Source organism: Sciurus vulgaris, assembly GCF_902686455.1.
Source record: "Sciurus vulgaris genome assembly, chromosome: 2".
In the NCBI taxonomy this organism is placed as follows: Eukaryota; Metazoa; Chordata; class Mammalia; order Rodentia; family Sciuridae; genus Sciurus; species Sciurus vulgaris.
Window position 1 is genome coordinate 135617305 of NC_136462.1, and position 22446 is coordinate 135639750.

The following is a 22446-nucleotide window of genomic DNA, read 5'->3' on the forward strand; positions in this document are numbered from 1 at the left end:
AGGTATCTCCATACTGTTTTCCAGAGTGGTTGCATCAATTTGCAGTCCCACCAGCAACATATGAGTGTACCTTTTTCCCCACATCCTCACCAACATTTATTGTTACTTGTATTCTTGATAATTGCCATTCTGACTGAAGTGAGATGAAATGTCAGTGTAGTTTTAATTTGCAATACTCTAATTACTAGAGGTGTTGAACATTTTTTCGTTTATTTGTTGACCATTTGTATTTCTTATCCTATAAAGTGCCAGTTTGGTTCCTTTGCCCGTTTATTTATTTTTTAAATTTTTTTGGTAGATATAGATGGATTATTTATTTTTATGGGGTGCTAAGAATTGAACCTAGTGCCTCACAAAGTGCTAGGCAAGTACTCTGCCACTGAGCTACAGCCCTAGCCCCGCTTTGCCCATTTATTTATTGGTGTTTGTTTTTGGTGTTCAGGTTTTGGAGTTCTTTATATATCCTGGAAATTAATTCTCTACTTGAGGTGCAGGTGGTAAAGACTTTCCCCATTCTGTAGGCTCTCTCTTCATGTCTTATTTCCTCTGCTGTGCAGAAGCTTTTTACTTTAATACCATCCATTTATTGATTCTCGATTTTACTTCTTGCACTTTAGGAGTCTTGTTTGAGAAAGTTGGTTCCTCAGCCAACATGATGGAGAGTTGGGCCTACATTTTCTTCTTGTAAGCTCAGGGTCTGTAGTCTAATGCCTAGGTCCTTGGTCCACTTTGAGTTTAGTTTTGTGCAGGATGAGAGATAGAGGTTCAACTTCATTTTACTACATATCGATTTCCAGTTTTCCCAGCACCATTTGTTGAAGAGGCTATCTTTTCTCCAATGTATGTTTATGGTGCCTTTGTCTAGTATGAGATAACTGTGTATGTGTTGGTTTGTCTCTGTGTCTTCTATTCTTTCTCATTGGTCTTCATGCTGTTTTTGTTACTACAGCTCTGTGGCATAATTTGAGGTCTGGTATTGTGATGCCTTCTGTGTCACTTTTCTCACCATGGATTTCCTTGGCTATTCTGGACCTCTTATTTTTCCAAATGAATTTCATGACTGCTTTTTCTATTTCCTATTGGAATTTTAATAGAAACTACATTAAATCTATTTAGTGGTTTTGGTAGTATGACCATTTTGACAATATAAATTCTGACTATCCAAGAGCATGTGAGACCTTTCCATCATATAAGGTTGTCTTCAATTTCTTTCTTTAGTACTCTGCAGTTTTCATTGCTGAGGTCTTTCACCTCTTTTGTTAGATTTATTTCCAAGTGGCTTTTTGGTTTTTTTTTTTGAGGTTATTGTGAATGGGATAGTTTTCCTAATTTCTTTGTCGGCTGATTCATCATTGGTGTATAGGAACACAATTGATTTGTGGAGGTTAATTTTATATCCTGCTTCTTTGCTGAATTCATTTATGAGTTCTAGAAGTTTTCTGAACACCTTGATTTTAAACCAGCAAGACCTGAGTTGGACTTCTGATCTCCAGAATTTTAAGATAATAAATCAATTTTGTTTTAAGCCATTAAATTTGTGACAATTTTTTGGGGCAGGAAAACAAAAATAAAGATGGTGTCTCATAGGTCACTGAACTATCCAAAATACCTCATTAGAATATTATATAACTCAAAATACAGGTGGAGCATCCCTACTCCAAAAATATGAAATCCAAACCAAAACTTTTTGAGAACCAACCAGATGCCACAAGTGGAAAAGTATATATCTGATCTCATCTGATGGCTATAAAACAAAACACAGGTGCACTCAAAATTTTGTATAAAGTTACCTCCAGACTGTGTGGATGAGGTATATGGGAAACAAATGAATTTTGTGTTTTGACTTGGATCCCAAATGTAAGACATCTTGTGATTTATATACACATATTCCAAAATCCAAAACAATTAGAAATCTGAACCACTTTTGGTTCCAGCACTTTGGATAGGACACTCACCCTGTTAGGCTGAGGAACCAAGTCTCCTAGATAGAAAGGAAATAGATTCCATTCTAACTCCTTTAGAGTTATAGGACAAACCCAAATTAGAGAAGTGTTAACCATACCGTCCTAAAGAATTACTGTTTTATGGCTCTTAGAAGAGCTGCTAAATCAAACTTGTCTAATAAATGTTGCCATTAAGGTTTTTAGGAGACACAAGTGGAAACAATAAGATTTAAGTTGTAATATAATTGCTTTATGAAACTATAATCCCTTTCTTTAATTACAGGATCTGGAATGAATAAAATATTATTGTAATGTTCAGTTGAGCGATGCTGTTCAAGGGTTGTAGGCGGGCCTCCTGAAGCTGTCATTGTTCAGGTGAAAAGGTTTCTTTCAGTCACTGAAAAAGATTAAAAAAAAAAAAAAAAGATGGGGGTGGAGCAGTTTACAAAGTCATCTTCTTCCCATGCCTCTGTGGGGTGTTTGTCAAGAGCAGAAGCAAAAAAGTCTAGCCAAAAAATAGCTAAAGTAAACTAGAATGTCTGTGCAGGTGGCAGTGTGACTCTCCTGCATCTCATTAAGTAGGAACATGGAGATAGAACTGACAGGGTAACCTGGCTGCTTAGAAACATAGAAATAGGGCAAAGTTAGGTAGCATTGATGAAGATGGCATCTCCACTTAAAGACGTCACATCCTGTCCTGGTGCTGTCAGACAATACCTAGGCCATTTTGTTCATTTGAAAACAGTAGTGACTGATTAGGAAATTACAATTAGGATGGGAGAGATTGAGAATCCATCTTACTCCAAAGACCAGAACAAGGAGAAAGGTATAAGATTTAGTTCAGTTCTTTTAGTGTTGAGATGGGAGACTTGCTTGCTGCCCTGGGAGTTCACCATTGCCTACCAGGGAGACAGTAGCAGCAATCCTCACTAAAGGTTTGGGGCTAATGTGTGTAACAGGCAATTTATGGGCGATATGTCACTTGTGCTCACCACCACACCCCACAGTAGGCACTGTTGTCTCTGTCCCTCCCATTTAAGTGGTGGGTCCAATAGGAGGAGCTTCACTAGCTGGAACTGGAGAGGAAGGGCCATTTGGCACCATCCAGTGCCCACCTAAAGGCCCCCGAAGATACTCAGTGTGATGGCATGGCATGATCAGGTTTGGTTCTGATGGAACAAGGCCTACTTTTACTGATGAAGAGGAATGGAATACCTATCCATACACGCCATCCGTGGTTCCAGGCACTCTTGTCAAGTGCTGAGCTCCCAGGAGCTGGGAGTATTTAAGGAAGAACAAGAGAGTGGGAAAAGCTTACCAGCTCATCCAGGGACCAAAAAGGAGAGAGTCCTTTAGTACCCCCAAAAGAAATTCTCATCCTAATTAGTATCCTGAGGAATCATGATTCCCAAACTGCTCAGTTTTCTAACACCCTGAAGCTGACAGAGATATAGACCCAAGATCATTGAAGCATTGGGAAGATAGATGAAGTTTTAGAAGAACGCCTTCAAATGATGACCTCAACAGCCATTTTCCTTGTTTCCCACCAGAATCCATCCTCAAGATGGCATCCTCAGAGATCCATTTTGGAGGGTTCACAGTCTCTAAAAGGGAGAAGCTTGTCCTGGTAGATTCATGCACAGGGACTGGAAAGTCCTTTGTCAAAGATTGTATCAGTCAGCAAGTGCTGCAGTAACAAACATCCCCAATATCACAGTGCTTTAGAATAGTATGTTATCATGGCAGAGGGCAAGAAACAGAATCAGAGCCAAACTGAATGACCACATTCAAAACTCCTGCTGGGACATGGCCAGTATCTTGCCAACTGACACCCAATTGAACAAAACATGTCCCATGACAAGGTACAGGATACATGTAATCCTACTACAGGAAGGGAGTGATCAGCTAGGACAGTTAACTCAGTCTGCCTTTGGAATGTTGTATGCAGAAAAGTCTGTACTGAGGAGAGTATTGAATCAGATGACCATTCAGGTCACTCTCTCTCCTCCAGTACTGTGGATTTATTCAGAGTTAGTTACAAAGCTCCCTGTGTCTATCTCCCTTCCTCCCACTGCAGGCCCATGATCTTTCTGAAAGGCCCTCCATGGGGTGGGGGCAGATAACCTCTCTCCCCTATTATTCACTCCCTGTTTTAGTCAGCTTTTTCATTGCTGTGACTAAAGGACCCAACCAGAACATCTGTAAAGGAGGAAAGGTTTATTTAGGGGCTCATGGTTTCAGAGGTCTTAGTCTATAGAAGGCTGGCTGCATTCCTGGGGCTCAAGGTGAGGCAGAACATCACAGTGGGAGAGTATGGCGCAGGGAAGTAATTCACATGACGATCGGGAAGCAGAGAGAGAGACTCCACTTGCCAGATACAAATACATACCCCAAAGCCATGCCCCAATTCCCACCTCCTCCAACCACATCTACCCCTTCAGTTACCACTCAGTTAATCCCTACCAAGGGATTAATTCACTGATGGGGTTAAGACTCTCACAACCCAATCATTTCTCCTCTGAACCTTCTTGCGTTATCTCACACGGGAGCTTTCGGGGGACACCTCGTAGCCAAACCACAACACTCCCTGTCCTTTCTCCTCTGGGCAGGTGGGTGGCAGGCCCATGGAGCCCCTGCTCAGCCACCTGTGAGAAGGGCATCCAGCATCGGGAGGTGACCTGCGTGTACCAGCTCCAGAACGGCACACATGTCACCACACGGCCCCTCTACTGCCCGGGCCCCCGACCAACACCAGTGCAGAGCTGCGAAGGCCAGGACTGCCTGTCTATCTGGGAGGCATCAGAGTGGTCGCAGGTGAGTGACTGGGCTTGTTGCTGGGACTGAAACCACCACAAGGGCCTCTGGGCCTTCTCCACAGGATGCAGTGTGGTACGTTTCTCCTCGTGGTGTTTGTGATACATCTCCATATATCATGGTTCTTATCTGCTCTAGATGAGCTCACAGATGTGTTCTAGTACATGTATTCTTCAATTCCACTTGAGATAACAACATGGCTTAAAAAGAAAACACAGATAACATGTTTGCAAAGGTTGACATCACAGTGAAAGTATTGTTTGTTCCATTTCTAATGAAAATTCCCACCTAAAGATAAATAAATAGACATACACACACCCCAAATGACCTTTTAATTCTCCTTTGGGCATGTATGAACTCCAGTGTGGTCAAGTTGGAAAGCTGGTTTCAAAGACTTTCCTTTAATGCCACAGCAGTTTTGTAGATTGCTAGAGTCAGATGCTGGGAGGGACAGCTTTTGGTATGCAAGTTGGAGTTACAAATCTCATGCCATAAAACATTTTGGAAAGAGGTCAATTAAGCCGTAAGTTTTAACTTTGAAAGTTGATCCTGGAAATTCCATTTTATCTTTAGGGATGTCATCTTCCAAAGCTTTGCATTGACTTTGCCTTAATGCTTTTGATTGTCTGGCTATAAAACAAACAAAAAATAGCTAAATAAAAGGCAACCTTCCCTCAGGTCTTCCACCAAACGTGGTCTAGGAAATTCAAAGAGGCCAGATCCAAGACACTCTTCAGTGTGGAAAATATTTTTAAAGTTCCTTTGATTGCCAAACAGTCGGAATTTATTTTGAATAAAAAAGTATTCAGCCCATTTTTAATGAAGGAGAAGTCCACCATTGGCTGCTCTAAAACTGAGTTTAATCTTCAGACAGATCTTGAAATGTACCCATTTAAAGACCTTTGTCCTTAACCCCACTTTATAATATTGTAGGAAAAAGAGTTTAAAATTTTGTTGTTTTTTTTTTTCTTTATATATACTTAGGTTTATAAATTCACCATCAAGGAAATTTTTCTTTTCTTTTTTCTTTTTTTGGCAGTACTGGGGATTATATTCTACCACTGAGCTATGTCCCCAGCCCTTTTCAAAATTTTGAGATAGGATCTTGCCGAGTTGCTCAGGCTGGCCTCAAACTTGTAATCCTCCTGCCTCAGCCTTCTAAGTAGTTAGGATTAGAGGTATGAGCCACCATGCCTGACTGGAAATTTTCCTTTAATATTTACTGGCAGTATAGAGACAGGCATATAGCTACATCTCCTTTCCCCAACCCCAGATAGCCTTAGGACCTTGACCACCCAGCTCCTAATCCAAGCATGATTTATGTTTTCATCTGATCAAAACCATAAATTTTCCACTCAGACTCTTATGGGGGAAAAGTGCCTCTTTACCAAAAGAACGAAACCTGGCATTATCAGTTATTGGAGCACTGCAAATCACCGTATTTGGGAAAGGTGAGAGAACTAGAGCAAGGTTTAAGGGAATTTCTCTATGATCATATCTACAATCATGCCCCATCATAATCCTGCACTAGTATCTGCACCAATCAATCTCATTCTGGCCCAGCCCCACTTGAGTAAAATGCTGCTTTCTTAACATTTAACTTGGAACCAAATCCTTCCTCCACAAGTTCCTCATGAAGCTGGTATTTCTGCCCATTCACTGTGGGCAGCCCCTCCAGCCCTGGCTGGAAGCTGTGGGAGAGTTTTTACTGACATGATGGCTCTTATTCAACCCGCTGCATTGATCACCCTCACTACTTACTCCCTCCCCCAGCACCTTCCCAGTTTTACTAGTAGGATCAGATTTGCAGAAGGATGCAAAAGGTGATGAATACATTCCTCTGTCCTCAGTTTCTAGGCTCCATCCACAAAGGGAAGCAGAGAGAGAGGCTGAGCTTTGCCCTTCTAGGTCCCTTCTGAGGTGGCATCACCCACTGCACCATCCCTCCCCAAGGCCAAAGGCTTCCAGGGAGTGGGCTGTTAGTCAAAGGGGGCAAACCAGGGTTTGCTCAAGAGACTTTTTGGACAGTCAGTGCTTGAAATTCGAGGTAAAAGGGCAAGAAAGGCAGAACAGAGTAAGAAACAGCAGGAGCTGAAGGGGCAGGAATGGTGAGTGACTTACTCGTTGCCAAGAAGCAAGTCACGGTGGACACTGGAGCCAGGGGGAGCCCATGTGTCAAATGATGAGGATGGAGTTGCTGAAATGGTCAGAAAACATTGTCACACAAAGAAGCAGGAAACAACCCCTCACTATAGTGACGCCGGGCTCCCTGAGACAGCCCTTCTGGCCCAGGAAGGACTCCTGTGTGTGAAGCCTGCCATGGACTGGCCGTTCACACTGGAGGTCCCTTTAAACCAGTGCTTCCCCTCAACACAGATCCATGTGTGCTCTCTCAGGTCCCCCAGATGACAGACCAGCCAGTTCTGAAGCTTGTATATTCTTCCTAAAACAAGCCAGTCTAACTTAGTCTTAAAACCCTCTGGGAACTTCATAAGAAAGAGAGCTATATTAAATTCATAAGAAAAAGAAAGCTAGGTAACATTTTAGGATAAATACTCATAACAGAAATATCAAGAATAATGTTTGCTCTTCATATATTTTTATTTCAACTGACACAATGGAACTTTTTAAAAGTTGAGCTTGTTGTAGCTCAAGAAAGTTACCACAGTAGCCTGCCATACTTTTGGCAAATCGAACAAGTAGAAAGTCTCTTTAGCAGAATCCAGCTTTCAGCCCCCCATCTCCCTGAGTCAGGTGTCTGCATCCAGTGGGCACAGGGCTTTGCAGGGAGGCTGCACACTGGGCCATGCACAGAAAATCAAAGGACAGCTCCCTGGCCTGCAGACCACGTCCCCTTTGATGGCCGGCAACATCATCGCACTTGACAGCTATGTCTCCCCAAGAAGACAGGTCGACTCTGGGACTTCCTTCCGCCTTATTTTTGGAGAGTCATAAGTGCTGTTGCCAGCCAGAGCACAACCCCGCCCCACAGTGGAGCCCGCCAGGAGCAGGTTGCACACTCATCCCAAAGCTGCTCCTCTCTCCACACCCTGTCATCTTGTCCTCACTCTTTCTGCTCGAGGGAAGGGCAGCAGTCTTGGGCTGAAGGCCTGCACATCACCATCACCCTTTGGGCCCTCCTCATACTCTCTTACCATGCCTCCCAGGAAGTAAGCAAGCTACCACCAGGAATGCTCTTCTGTTGCCACATTTGTGTCCACACTAAAATATTCGTTAGAACTGCCAGTGAGGGTCACCTGCTTTACAAAAAAGTCACCTGTGGCTTTTTTTGTCTGTCTCCTACTTCTCTTTCCTGAGTCATGGTCTTTGCCATGTGTAGTGGGAGCCAGCTGGCCTTAGACCTTCGTGCTCCCAGGACCTCACCTTGCTCCAGCTGGCTTGTCTCCTGCTCCACCTGCAAGCCTTCTCTCATTTGCCCTTTGAACTCTCACACTGCATAGGTCTTTTGAACTTGATGACTGGCCACTAAATTCCATTCCCCACATGTGACCTTCTGGGAACCCTAAGTTCTTGCAATTTCTGACTCCTGTGCCTCTCGCCCATCACCAGCCACTAGGCTGGGGTCCCAGCCAGGACTAAGTGTGTAAGACTGAAGGCCCTGTACTTTTTGAGGATAGAAACAGCATCTTCATCTTTGTGTCCCCACTCCAGGTCTGGCACAGAGGAGGGACTTCACAGGTGTTGATGGACTTGAACCAAATTGGTCTGGATTAAATATTTGCATGGTGTCTTGCAGTGCTCTGCCAACTGTGGTAAAGGGACACAGAAGCGAACTGTGACATGCACCAACTCGCAAGGGAAATGCGATGCATCCACAAGGCCAAAAGCAGAGGAGGCGTGTGAGGACTACTCAGGCTGCTATGAGTGGAAGACCGGGGACTGGTCTAAGGTGAGGATGGTGCTCTGACATTTCCCTCCTGCCGCAATAGTGCAGGGGGCTCTGGTGAGGAGCTCAGTTTCATGTTGGGCCCAGTTCTACAGATGGCCCAATCTAACCAGGTGAATTCCCAGCACTGCACCTGCCAGCAGCCCCGTGTGTGTCCTGCCTGCTGCTCCTCTGGGCTGGACCATTTCTCAGGGCTTGCTGCAGCACCCCACTGCTTTGTGGACTTCAGAAGGAAAACGAATACAGCACAAAGTGGGTGCTCTGTCATCAGCCTGGCCACCCTCTGCAGCATTCTGGCTGTGTCCCCACATCCTGCCACTGGCCTGGCCTCACAGCCATCTGTCACAAGAGCCTTGAAAATGTGTGGGAGGCTGGGTCGAAGGAAACACATAAGGGATACTTGGGCAAATGTCACTTCCATTCATTTCCAGGACCTTTGAATAACAGCCTCCAGGAGGTCAAGGCAAGGCAGATAGGACAGGGGACAAGGAGGGTTCAATGACAATTGAATATTTTTCTGAGTAAAGAAATCCTTTTGGTGTTTAACCCTTCATTTAGTCATTTTCCTGAAATCTTTGAATAATTCCCATTTCCTAGAGACTGAGGTCAGCATAAGAACCTTCCGGCAGGTTTTCTTTTCACAAGGACCATACAATGTCTAAGGCGAGCAGAGTATTTCCTTGTGGTCTTAGCTATTGGAAAATATCTTCTTGCTCCCTCTGGTCTCTCTTCATTCAAAGGTTGCTGACTGGTGCCTTGAGAAACTGTAGGTGTTTGTTTGGCATGTATAATATTTTAAACATTTTAGAATTAGATGCTAACATTTAAAAATGAGGAAATTTCACCTATAAAATTTCAATATGAAAATCTGGCAACAGGGCCCCAGTCAGTTCCACTTTATGGAACAGAGAATGGTTTGTCTGTTGTGAAGCAAAACTTAGCAGAATCTGATCCCTTTCAGAAATGCCATCATCTCCTGGCCCAGCACAAGTCAGAAACTGAACCCCTCCAGACACTTCAAGTGCAAAAAGATAAATTCAAATTTCTTAGGTCCCAGTTTACCTGCTGTGATAAAATGCCACCTCTGGATAACTGAATTTGGAGAAGACCAAAAACACCTCCTTCCTATTTATTCCCCAATCAAAAGACCTGACCAAAGCCATAGAATCAAGACCATCAGTCAACTTCCCAAAAACAAACACAGATGTCACACAGTGACATGAATATGGATAATGCTCATTATAAAGCTTCCAAAATGAATCTTATGCTGGAAGAAAAACTTAGCTTCAAGGCTTCTGCAAAAGATACATGCATTACTAGCTCTGCTTTAGTGCCTAAAGTATCACAGTATCACTTAAAAGTACAAAGAAATCCTATCTTTACTTAAGTAGTTACTGTCATGCTATATAGACTTTAATAAATGTCAACAAAAATGAACCAAAAAAAAAAAATCCTTGAAAACATCAATAATGCTATTGGCTATTTTAACAGGTTGAGATGTTTGTTCTAAGACATGTAACCTATCATTAACTCTGTCTGAAGTGTTCACTTCCAAGTTGTATCCCTTAGTAGACCAGACCAAATCTTGTCCCTGAAGATAGACCCTGATGTTTAAAAGAAAAATATTTGTTACAAAAAAAAAAAAAAAAAAAAAAAAGATACATGCACTCCAGGCCATGAGAACTCGTCATGGGATGGAGACATTGAGTTCTGGCATACAGCTCTGCTCTACTTGAGCTTCATAACCTCCGTGGCCCTCAGTATCTTTATCTGCAAGATGGAATTCACAAAGCTGGCTCTGCCTGTTTCTCAGAGGTGTTCAGAGGTTCCAGGGTGCTGGGATAGGTGACTAAGCCCTTCGATAACTAAGCTCATTTCCCAACCTCAAATCTTGCCCAGTGTTCACATTGCTGTGGGCACAATTCCCAGAACTCACCCATTCTGATCTGACTCCAGTTTGTCTTGCTTCCTGGCCTTTTAGAGAATGATGCTGATAAGTGTTCTCTATCCAAGCATATCTAGATCCAGCTTGAGAAAGATGGTTGACTCCTATGGGAAAACGAGAAGTGGTCAGTTCCCAGCCTGGGCCACAAATGCTCATCCAGGGTTGGGGTACTTGGCCTTTGTTCCTTCTTTGTGGTATGCCTCTGTGCCTCATGCCACCATTCCTTTCCAGCCAGGGTCGTCATTCCTCTTGTACAGAAGAGGACACAGAGGCTCAGAGGGGTTGAGCCACTTGCCCACACTCCTCTGACAGAGCCCATATTCCTGGATCCCAATTCAGTGCTCAAGATATACGTTAGAAACTAGCAAGGAGAGCTCTGGGAGTCCCAGGGTTGGTGCCTCTGAGCCTCGGGGCATCCTGCAGATGGTTGTTGGCCATCCATGGCCTGGGCTTCTCCAGCTGAACCTTTCTGGTTTTGAGGACCAGGGAGACACTTGTTTTCTTAAGTACTTTGAACATCCTGGTGTAAGCAGCAGCCAGACGCCAGAGGGTGAATGGGAATAGCACATGAGAAGCACAGCGCAGTCTGCTGTGACTTCCTGCATTGCAGAGCTCCCTCCCCTGTTGTGCTCTGGTGTTAAGAACAAGAAGGAGTCATGGGATGTCAGGACCTCCTCCACATCTTGGCCACCGTGTGGGGCTGTCATCCGATGGGCATGTGCTGAGCGCCGTGTGTGTGTGCAGAAGCCAGCAGTCCCATCCCAGCCAGCAGCAGGTCTGGCCAGAGCAGCAGCTCAGCTTGGAGTGGTACCATTAAGCAACCTCCTAGAGCCAGCTCTCAGGGAGGAAAACTTGGTTCTGCTCTTCAGAAGAAAAATGCAAGGGACGCTCAGCTGGAAGTGTGTGTGTGCAGTACACAGGGAGCAAGTTGTCAGGGGTGGGGGCTGCATAGAAGCCAGCCAAGAAACCCCACCCCAACTGTCCACCCCATGCCCCTCCCTTCTGCTGCCATCACTGGGGTGGGGTGCGGAGTTTGCCCGCTGTCTATCTCTCTGTGACTTCTCTGGAGAAGAGAGAAGACTTCAGCTCCTCAGGGTGCCCTGCGACCTCACTCCTTGGCTGGGGAGGCTAGGGGAAGCAGATTCCAAGGGATGCATCTTGCCCTGGCATTTTCCTTCATTCAGACTGTTTGGACATGCCTTGTGGGTTCCATGTCATCTCTGTCATCCAGCTTTGCAGATGGTGCCATAGTTGTGTTTACAGGTCCTTCACATTTTTAAACAATCACCTTGGACCATCCTCCAAACCTCCACTCATGCCAGGCTTTGAAGACAGCAAACAGGCTGCCTAAAAGGAGAGTAGATAGAAGGCAAGTGCTCTGAGCTATCAGTGTCCTTGTATCAGGGGAATGTTTATCTAGTCCTAATGGCCAGGGGGAAACCAGGTCTAGCAGCCAGTGCAGAAAGTGCTGGACCAGACAGGTGCTCCGCAGTCTGTGTCCTGATGGAGGGAGCTCAGAAGGTGTGTTTTTTGGCCAGTGGAAGCTTCAGCATCTTCCATCCAAGCAGCCTCATGTCACTTTGGCTGCCCATGGTGCTGTTGAGAAAGATGAACTGGTTTCCAGGGAGGTGATGTGCAGGCCAGTTCAGGCTCGTGCACAGGAGCCATTCTCCATGGGTGCTTTTGGGAATAGCAGAGCTCATCAGTGCTCAGAGCCATGGTAAGACAGGCTGGGTTCCCAGGGACTATGTTGCGCCCTCTCTGAAGTCCTGAGTGCAGCTAATAGCCAAACCCTCACTAGTAGCCATAGGAGGGTCACACTTCATATTCCCACCCCTGCTAAGGGCATTAGGATGGTTCTGGGTATTTAGAAACTGACCTGCAGCTGCCCACCCTCCAAGGTTGTTAGCACTTTTCAGAAAACAATGCAAATCATTGTTTGCACCCACTGAATGGGTCTATGTATTCCACCAGGGTGGTGGTTTGGGGGTTAAAATGGAAGAGGAGAAAATTTCATTTCTTTCTAGAATAGCATGACTTCTAATTCCAGTCGCAATATCTCAGATCCAGACCAGAAACATTTGTCACCATTGAATTGATGAGATTTATTTTTCCCCATGAGAAATAAACTATTCCAGAGGAATTATAATGGATGGTGTTTTTAAAGAAAACCATTGATTCTCTACGTTAAGAGCTTTTGTTCCCTGGTTCCGAAAAGATCAAAATGGCCATTGACCTGGTGGCAGTGGAGGCCCCAGGGAAGGGGCTGGTCTAACGAGCCCTATAGGCCTCATCTGAGCTCAACTTCCTTCTCTCTGTTAGGTAGAGGTAACAGTGACTCCCAGAGGCCTCCAGAAGATCAAATGACCCAATATGTGCACAAGTACCTGTGAACATCGGCCCTCGGAGGAAGTCAGGGAAGCTGGTCAAGCTCACAGAAACATTGTTACATCCTGTGACGCTTGCCATTGCACTTTCACCTGTGTGATCTCGCTTGACCCTCACAACTATCTATCCCCATTTTGCAGATGAGGAAACTGAGGCTGAGAGTGATGATATGGTTTTCCCCCAGGGTCACACAACTAAAAAGGGACGTGCCTCCTAATTCATAGTCCAGTTTTCTTTCAGTGCACAATATCAGAAGGTTATCTTAATTTGAAGCAAGAAACTGAACAAAAAGATGACTTCAGCTCTATCAAAGGCATAGACTTGGTTTAACATAAAGTATCTACTCAGTCTCCAGCCCACACCACCCATCAAAACTCCCCCAAAGGCTTTATATCAGTCATTTACCCTTTAGCATAAATTGTTATTTCTATAGGAAAGCCTGCACATTAAGTCTCCCCTTAATCATGAAATTAAAAGTCAAGTCCTTGTTAAAGGAGTTTGATACATCCAAGAGCAAGTCAGGACACTGGGGCCCTCTTCTGGGATGTGGCAGACCATACCATGGAGGCAGGCAGCCAACGAGCTCTCTGCTTTGGGACAGGGATAAACAAATCCTCTGTTAGTACTCTTGGGAGTGTGAGCAGCTAGTGGAAGGAGGATTGTCAAAAGTCAGTGCTTTACAGACAGGGGCAGGAGGAGGGAGGACAGGTAGCCCTTTGGTGTAGAATACTTCACTTGAGCAAACAAAGCCTGCCATGGGGTTAGGGAAAAGTCAAAGACCCAGTCGCCATTCAGCGAAATGATCTTGCTACAGAGCGATGACATCTCCAGCAGTTGCCTGTAGAGGGGTTGGCGTGGCACTGGCTGGGTGCCAGGACTGCATTGCAGAGCCTTAACGCCAGTGCCTTTGTCTCCTCAGCCCCCCGCGCCACGCCCCCAGTGACCATCAAACCAGATCAGAGTGGAGCACCAGGTCCTCCTGACTAATGCTCCACAGTCTACATTCTCATTACAGTCTAGGCCTGGCCATTGTCCCTGAAGAACACGTTTCTTGTGCCACACATTATGTCACTGACCTCTGGGGGAGCACATGGTAAGGACAGTGCAGATCCCTGTCCTGTCCTGGCTCTGCCATGTCTCATCTAACCTTGTGTAAGCATCCTCCTGTCAGGTGAGTTTAGGGGCACCTCTCAGAGGACTTAAGGAGGAATGAATGACATCCTCCTGCCACTCCACAGATGCTAGCAGGTCCTAATTTTTATCTTTATCTTATCACCATTGGGTACAGTCACAGGTCTATGGTTACTCATCAGAATATCATTTCTTATATGGGTCTGTAAAACATTTGTCTTAGATGAACAGTTCATCAAGTGTCATTCAGACCCCATAAAACAATGTTTGCCTTGTGCCCTTATGGGATGACAGTGTGGCTGGGGCAGACATGTTTCTGTGGCATGTGCTAGACACCTAAGCCACCTTCACTGCCCAGGGCTGAGGAGATCAGTGATTGGGAAGCTCAGTTACTGGTGGGAACAGGTCCAGCCCCAGGAGAGAGAATGAGAGTGGCCCCTGCATTCCCCTTTGTTCCCCCAACCCCAGGACTCTGGGGACTCCCCTGCTCCTGCAGGTCATCAGAGGTCCCCTCTGCCTTCTGGCTCTTTAGCTATAAAGCCCCAACCAGAATCTGTAGGGTAGCAGGCTGTGAATTCAAAGGAAGACAGGGACGGGAGGGACTCCAGAAGTCAAGACTGCATGAAAGGAAGCAAGATTAAAGGGGAAGTGTGTGTGTGTGTGTATAAAAGAAAGTGTTTTCCATCTCAGAGCTAGCGCAGAGAGCATGGGGATTTTGATTATTGTTGAGACCTGCCATTTCAGGTTTCAACAGCTTCCCAGGTTTTCCTTGCTTCTGCCAAGTCTTGGGGGAAAATCTGTCAAAAAATGCCTTTGAAGAACTCTTGACATTTCACCAGCCAGGTGCCTTTCAGATACAAACAAAAAATGGAGTTACTGTCAGGATTCTCTCTCTGTCATTCTTTGCTATCCAAAACCTGCCTGAGGCAGGCAGGCCCCTCAGAATCAGGGAGGCCACGGGGTGGTTTTGTCTGCACTGAAGGTTCCTTCCTGTCTCGATCCCAGCCCCTGCTCACCCTGCCCCTGTGCAGGGCAGCCCAGGCCTGGGCCACTCCTCCAGAAGCAGAGCTCCATGGGCGTTTTCTTCCTCCCAAGATCTTTCTAGCCTCCTTTAGCTAATCCTCAGAAGATCCCATCGGGGTCTGGTGTTGTGATTTTACCCTGGAGAAGTGAGAAGAAGGGAGCCCTGCTGTGGAGGGAGGTGTCATCAGGGCAGGACCTCTGTAAGGAGAGCCAGAGCGGGTTCCTCCCTGCCAGGGGGAGGTGGGCAGGTGAGGGTGGGAGCCCACTGCTATGCAACTTGGAAAAAGTTCCATGGACACTCTGAGCCTCATCGTCTACCTCCATGAAAGGTGCATTTATTGAGTACCTACTCTGTCCTGAGCACTGCCGTGGCCACGGTGGCTGTTAATGTGAGAACTATAACATACATGGGTGTGCAGAAGGTGGACTCTGTTGCTTTGACTCCTGCTGGTCATTGTTACAACTATTGTTACTTTAAAGAAGCTAAGCCAATAATGCTTGCAGGTTGTCTCCCTGTCATGTGAATCTGAGAAACAGAAGGTCTTTTCTTCCTTTTTGCAGGAAACTCATCTACCTTGAGGGATATCCCCTTTCCAACAGGCACTTCATAATTTGCATGAAAAGCACATGAATAAATCCAAATCGAAACTCCCTCTCTCCTTTATTGCCATGCACAAAATTTTGTGCATCCAAAATTTTCCTTTTGCTATTTCTCTCCATCTCACATGTCTTTGACTCTTTCTCTTGGCCAAGGGCAGGCCAGCCAATGGGTGCAGGGGCTACTGGGTTACCAATCAGGGTATGTGATGTGCCACTATAGGTCTGTGCTCCAGAAGGGGCAGGAGGAGGGCTATGCTGACTTCAGTTTGTCTGGCAAGGAGTTTTTCTGGTGAATTTATGGCTGCTTCTATTTCTGTCAGTTAACTTGAGTCTCGTGGAGACACATTAAATGTTGATGGAATGAGCCACTTGAAAAAAGTACCCCTCTGTGTGAGAGTGCTTCAAACAAGATCAGATATGTTTTTTTTATAGATCTGTTTGCTTAGATTGTAAAAGCTTGAAAATGGCTTCGCAGCAAGGCTTGGGGCAATATCTGATGCTATCAGGAGACACTGCAGTCTCCTCACTGTTTAATTAAAGCTGGGGCCACAGGGGAGGCCGACAGACATGGAATTCGCTGCGTGTGCCTGTCTTATCCTTCATGTGAATGTACTTGGGTTCCAGGAGGATGCCTGGTGAAAGCAGCCCCTTCAGACGTGTCTGAAATCACATTTGTCTGCAGGGCCAGAGCAGCCTCTAATTGTGCTTCTGGAGGCCCTGCTGCCTGAACACCCTGGGAGCCAGGCCACACCTACCAGCAGAAGGTCCAGTGATCACATGGTGCCCAGAAAGCTATGTAAGAGACCAGGTGGCTCAGTGTGCTTCTCAGGCTCTGGAGCCTCTCTTTACTCTTGACCTTGCACTTGTGGTTGAAGCCCATGCTATCCAGACCCCTGCTAGGCATCCAGTCCATGCTGCCTCTGTGTATGGAAATAGTTCTGGAAGTTTATTATCCTCATGCTTCAAAGACAGAATCAGAGGCTCAGAAAAATTAAATACTTTGCCTGAGGTCATAGAGCTAGTAAGTAGGCTGCGGTGTGCCAACAAGTCTGTCTCCTGCTATCTTCTGGTGCTCTGTACCCCTCAGCAAAGCTGGTCAAGAAAGATGTGTCATATGTAGATTTTAGGCCAGGGGCATGCTTGGTACCACCTCAACTCAAGTGAAAATGCAGCAGGCACAGAAGATGGGTCACTGGTCACTTACACCAAAGGGTTGTTGGCACGTTTCTCCATTTTTATTTACATAGGTAATCCTTACTATAGTCTACATGGAAAGAAAACCTTATAGGACTTTAACCTAAAATTTTTTAGAAATTTTTTAATGGTTTGTCTTCCAGACTTTTACATGGACACCCACTCATCTATATTGAACAAAAATGGGATGGTTTCTGTATTTGGCACTTTGTAACCTGTTTGTCTTCTCACCTAATACATGGCATATCCTCTGTGGAGCTGGCTCAGGTGCAGGTCTCAGGTAGATAAATTCCCCCATGTTCTCAAAAGTTCTTCCCTGTGAACCAAAGCCATTTGCTATGCTCACCTGTGGAAACAGCACCCCCTAGGACTCCAGCAGAATTTGCAAAAAAGCTGATCCACATAAGTAAAGACCTTACCAGGGGCAGGGTATGCAGGACCAGCAACAGCCTCATGGGGGCACTAGAGAGTAGTGAGAACAGACACTCCTCCAGGTTGAGGTATGTCGGAGACAAACTTCTGAGCTAAGAGAGCCGTTCTTTCTATAGACTGCAAAATTAAAAGCCAGTGACCCATGCTAGGAAAGATAAAGAGTAAGGAGCAGGGCAGTCGATGACCTGGTGTTCTGATTCCCAGCCTCTCACTAAAGCCCCATCCAGCTCATAATTCATACAGGTAGATGGAAGTCAGTCTGATTGAGGCAGCTGGGTCCTATCCCTGTCTTGCCACAAACTCTGACCTTGGGCACAACACTGGCCCCTACCAAGCTCAGTGGCCAGTGTCAGCCTCTAAGGATTGTTGTGGAATATTCATTCCCACAAGGGAGCCTGTAGGAAGCCGGAGCACAGGACAGCACATTCTGGGATATCATGAGCGCTAGCCCTTTCTCTTGGCCCCAGAGCAGGTGAACAAAACTAATTCACAGGGAATGTTTTTCTTCAAGATCACCTCAGACACCTGAATTTTACCATGGTCATCGATCATTTCCAGACAGAAACCTTGTTAATTTTGCACTTGGTTTTAATAGACCCACAGGATGGAGCCCTTGCCCTGATTTTCACTCACATAGTAATGACACCTGCAGAAGCAAAGGAAATTCTTTTTGGCACTCATGCAAGGCTGAGTCCTGTAACACAAGTGATTCAGCCAAGCAGATCCCTAGCCAGGAGGGCTTGGGGAATCTCCTGGTCAGGAAACACAGGGGAGCAAGATGAGGTATGGGAACATCTCCTTAGTCTGTGAATTTCCTCCCCAGGAACCCAATAACCACTTTCCCTGCCTCGATGCTCCCCTCTCCAAAATGGAATGGGAAGATACCTAGCTTTTCCTCCTGGTGTGTGTCTTGCAGATGGTGGTGCCATGGCCAATAGTCCAAGTAAAGATCTGAAAAGGTACATGCTGCCTTCAGTACACATAGCCCTCTTTTCCAAAGGCAGGCTTGGTCCATACCAGTCACAGAAGAAAGATCCTAGTTATATGATCATCCTGTTTTCCCAGGGAGCATCCTGTTTTTTCATGATTGTATGACCAATTTAGATGTCAACGTCTTTCATGGTATAGGTGGACTAGTCAAAGGCCTACTTCAAATATGTAGACTACTAATGTGGTTATACATTCATATTTAACATTATATTAGAAACTTTAAATTTACTCTGCATTGGAATCTATGGCATTTGCATTTAAAAATACTATTTTCTTTTGCATGTTATGAAGTTGAACCTTCTGAAATTGATGCTTTGGTTGCATCAGTTGAATGAGCAGTCATTTGTAGTGCCATCCTGGTATTCGCAGCATGTCATCATCTAGCTCCCTTTTCTGGGTCACCTGTGTGTTTGGCTAGAGTGCACTCAGTCTTTATTGCCTGACTTCACGGAGAGGAGCCGCCCTTTTGAATCTGTATGTCCCGCTCTCGCTGGACATTCCTGCACCAGCTGTGGCATGAGTTTGTGCTTCATTGATGTGATTTTGCTGGTCTTGGTGTGACTTTGCTGTGCTTCTAATTAGAACCCTTGCACTTTTCCATCACTCACTGAGAGAACTCAGACTCTAGCAATAACCACTTAGTTTTGTAAATGAGCTGTTAACATTTTTACACCATACTCATTTGTGGTTATGAAGTCCCATCTCCAGAATAATTTTTTGCCCTTTTAATCTTTGCATTAGATCCATAAAGAGCCCTGACTGAGGTCATTCAGACGAGTGGCATTTTCCCAAACAGCACCTTGATTACAAAATCATCGAGAGCACTCCTCATCCCTGCCCCTGAACTGTAAGAGGCTTTGTTCTGTCAAACATTAAGCAGCTTACTCTTCTAAGAATAATTTTGACTGAAAGCCTTCACTCCTTACATCTTAGCACAGCTGTCACCTACATATAAACTCCGCAATCAAGGCGACAGCTGGATGTCATTCTGGCTTAATTATATGTATCTGTATATAAATATACAACTACTTCACACAAGAAGGCAGCTCTTTACATTCTTCACAGGGCAGAAGCTCAGGTTAAATCAGGGGCTCACAGTTCCAGCTGCCCATTGCAACCACCTGGAGAATTTTCAAAAACAGCGATACCCCTAGACAGTCTAATTTTATCAGTCTGGGACATGAGGATTTTTAAAAGCTCACCAACTAACTCCATGCTGCAGATCCTAGCTTCCCTTGGTGAAGTCACATTGTTCTAGCACCTGTCCCAAATTCAAGGTCTCCCAAATGGTGGGAACCCCTGCTGACTCCTGGAGATCATAAATCTGCATTTGTAATTCCGGATGACTTTTCAAGGCCTTGAGCTGAGTGTCCTCTCATGAGTGTACCTGAGAAATGGAGCCAGGCATGAGACAGAGGCCCTGGGGCTGGCCTTGTCTAGTGGAGAGAGAGTCTGTGCTGGTTTGAAAACTGGGGGGCCCCAATAGGGAGCTGCCTGTGGTTTTCCTGCCCCTCCTTTGATATGAAGATCAGTGCCCTTCACAGCAACCTTACCTCTGAATGTTTCTCTCTCTCAAGTGAAAACACCAACATGACCCTGCTTCTCAGACAAGGAAGTGGTGGAATTCACCTGGCTCGCAGAAGCCTCTCAGAAAGGGAGTAGACAGCACCCAGTGGGGCCTGATGGTAACACCAAGGTCTTCTGCTGAGCCTGACTCCTCAAAGCCCACAGGAAGGCCGTGGTCAGGCCCCAGGAAAGGACATAGGGAAGCACACAATCTGGACGGCACCTGGTGTCCTCACCACATGCAGAATTCCAGGGACAGGTCTGGTCCCCTCTCTGCACCCTGAGGTGCCATTATTAACTCCAGCTGAGCAGTGCACCACAGCCTGGTGTGTATTAAATTTTGCAGAGCACTCTGAGCCCCATAAATCAGGGGTTGTGTGGGCACCGGGGACTCCAGCTGGAGAAGGTGCACACGTGGATATGGCTCTCTGCTTGGGAAGAGACCCACTTAGTAGAGAGAGTTTTAAGGGCTCCCGTGAGAGTGAACAAGGGCCAAGAGCTCAGGGAGCAAGGTTGGGGGAGGACAGAGCTGCCTCCAGGCAGCTTCCTCCCTGGGAAAGATAGTCATGCGCCATTTAACAGGGTCAGGTACTCAGAAGTGTGTCATTAGGTGAATTCCTGTTTGTGAGGATGTACGAGTACACTTGCATAAACCTAGACAGCACCAGCCAATCTTGATGTGGCCTCTCCGTGCAATCAAGAGGCACATTGTACACACGAGACGTGAGGCCGCTGCTGGCAAAGCACAGCAGACTTCTACAGTAAATTATTTTTATAAGTAGAGTACACCAACCATAAAAAGCATAGGAAATACATAAGCCAGTAGCATGGTCATTATTATCAAGTATTATGTTCTGCACATGATTGTGTGTTCTATACTTTTATGTGAGTGGCAGCACAGCAGGCCGTTTACATTGGCATCGCCACAAACACGTGACTGACTAATGTGTTGAGCTATGACAAATGTGTTGAGCTATGACATTAGGACGTCTGCAACATTGCTAGGTAACAGGGATTTTTTTTTTAGCTCCGGGAGACTCTTACAGGATCACCATCATATATGCAGTCCATGCTTGAGTGAAAGAGTAGTCATGTGTCACATAACCTAAGACAGCTTGAAGAGGAACGGGTGGAGGAGAGAACCACAGCAGAGGACTCCCTAGTGCACTCCTCAGGAACTGGGGATGATCTGCTCAGCCATACTGTCCTGGCTGTAGAAACCTCTGCCTCCCTGTGCCAGGGGTGCTAATGCTAAAAATGCCAGCAGCTGGGGATTTGGTGCCAAAATCAACACAGCCTAAAATATTAGTCCATAACTCTGATATACAGGAAAGTTGCACTTTATTTTAACTTAATGCTAAGCTGCAACCCCCCAGGCAGGTGGAAAATCCAACTCCAGTCATGACTGAGCAAAGAGCCCAGAGGCATAGGCAGCAGAAGTGCTGGGGAGACCTCTGGTAATCAGGTCCAGTCCCTTCTGAAAGCAACTGGGCATTCTGCCCACTGTCTTAAGAATTTCAAAGCCTACCTCTATTCTTAGAACAGGTAGAAGATGAAATGCAACCAGGATGAATTAATATTTTGGCAATCATCTTAACTGGGGTTGTTATCACAAAATACCAAAGACAGGGCAGCTTAAACCAAAGACATTTAAGACATTTGTCTTACACAGTTCTGGAGTCTGGGAGTCCAAAATCAATGTGCCAACAGATCCGATGTTTGGTGGGGGCTCTCCTCCTAGTTTGCAGACGGCTATCTTCTCATGTGGAAAGAACAGTCTTGCCTCTTTCTCTTCTCATAAGACTACTAATCCCATCATGAGGGTCCCACCCTCATGACTTCATCTAACCCTAATCACCTCCCAAAGTCCCTGCCTCCTAATACCATCCCCCTGGGGGTTAGGAATTCAACATATGCATTTGGGCATATGCCCATATCTTGGGATGGTCTTCCTTCAGACCACTAGTACCCTGCAAATGTCGCAAGCACCTGGGGATGGCTTGCAGGGGTCAGGGGCAGTATACTCATTATAGGGTTATTGTGCCAGCCCCCACCTCAGGCTATCCCTGTCTCTGGCAGTGCTCATCCACCTGCGGGAAGGGGCTGCAGTCCCGTGTGGTACAGTGCATGCACAAGGTCACCGGACGCCATGGCAATGAGTGTCCCACGCTCTTGAAGCCAGCAGCTTACAGACAGTGCCACCAGGAGGTCTGCAACGACAAGATCAATGTGAACACCATCACCTCCCCACGCCTTGGTGAGTACTTCTGGTCCTGATTTCCAGGAGCTACCGTGTCCTCTGCTCAGTGAATCCTTGCTGGCGGTGGAGGTTTGTAAGCCAGAAAGCCACCTCCTTGGGCAGCCTTTGAGTCCAGGAGAGGACAACATTTGTCAGTTCTATAGAATGTAGGAGGATCAGGGAATTTCATTGTCAAGAGACATTCGCTAACTGCAGTCTCAAAAACAGTCCCCAAGCGTCCCACTAGTCCCCCTGCCAGCACAAGAGAATGTTC

At 45.9% G+C, this 22446-nt stretch overlaps 1 protein-coding gene across 2 annotated transcripts in view; it reads left to right on the forward strand.

The window, feature by feature from the left end:
* ADAMTS17 (ADAM metallopeptidase with thrombospondin type 1 motif 17) overlaps window positions 1-22446 on the forward strand; it is a 340804-nt gene that overhangs the window by 314346 nt on the left and 4012 nt on the right. For both annotated transcript variants that reach the window (XM_079127336.1, XM_079127337.1), the window contains 3 exons: window positions 4553-4757; window positions 8515-8667; window positions 22013-22190. In XM_079127336.1, the coding sequence (XP_078983462.1) occupies window positions 4553-4757; window positions 8515-8667; window positions 22013-22190 (536 nt within the window). The remainder of the gene's footprint in view (window positions 1-4552; window positions 4758-8514; window positions 8668-22012; window positions 22191-22446) is intronic.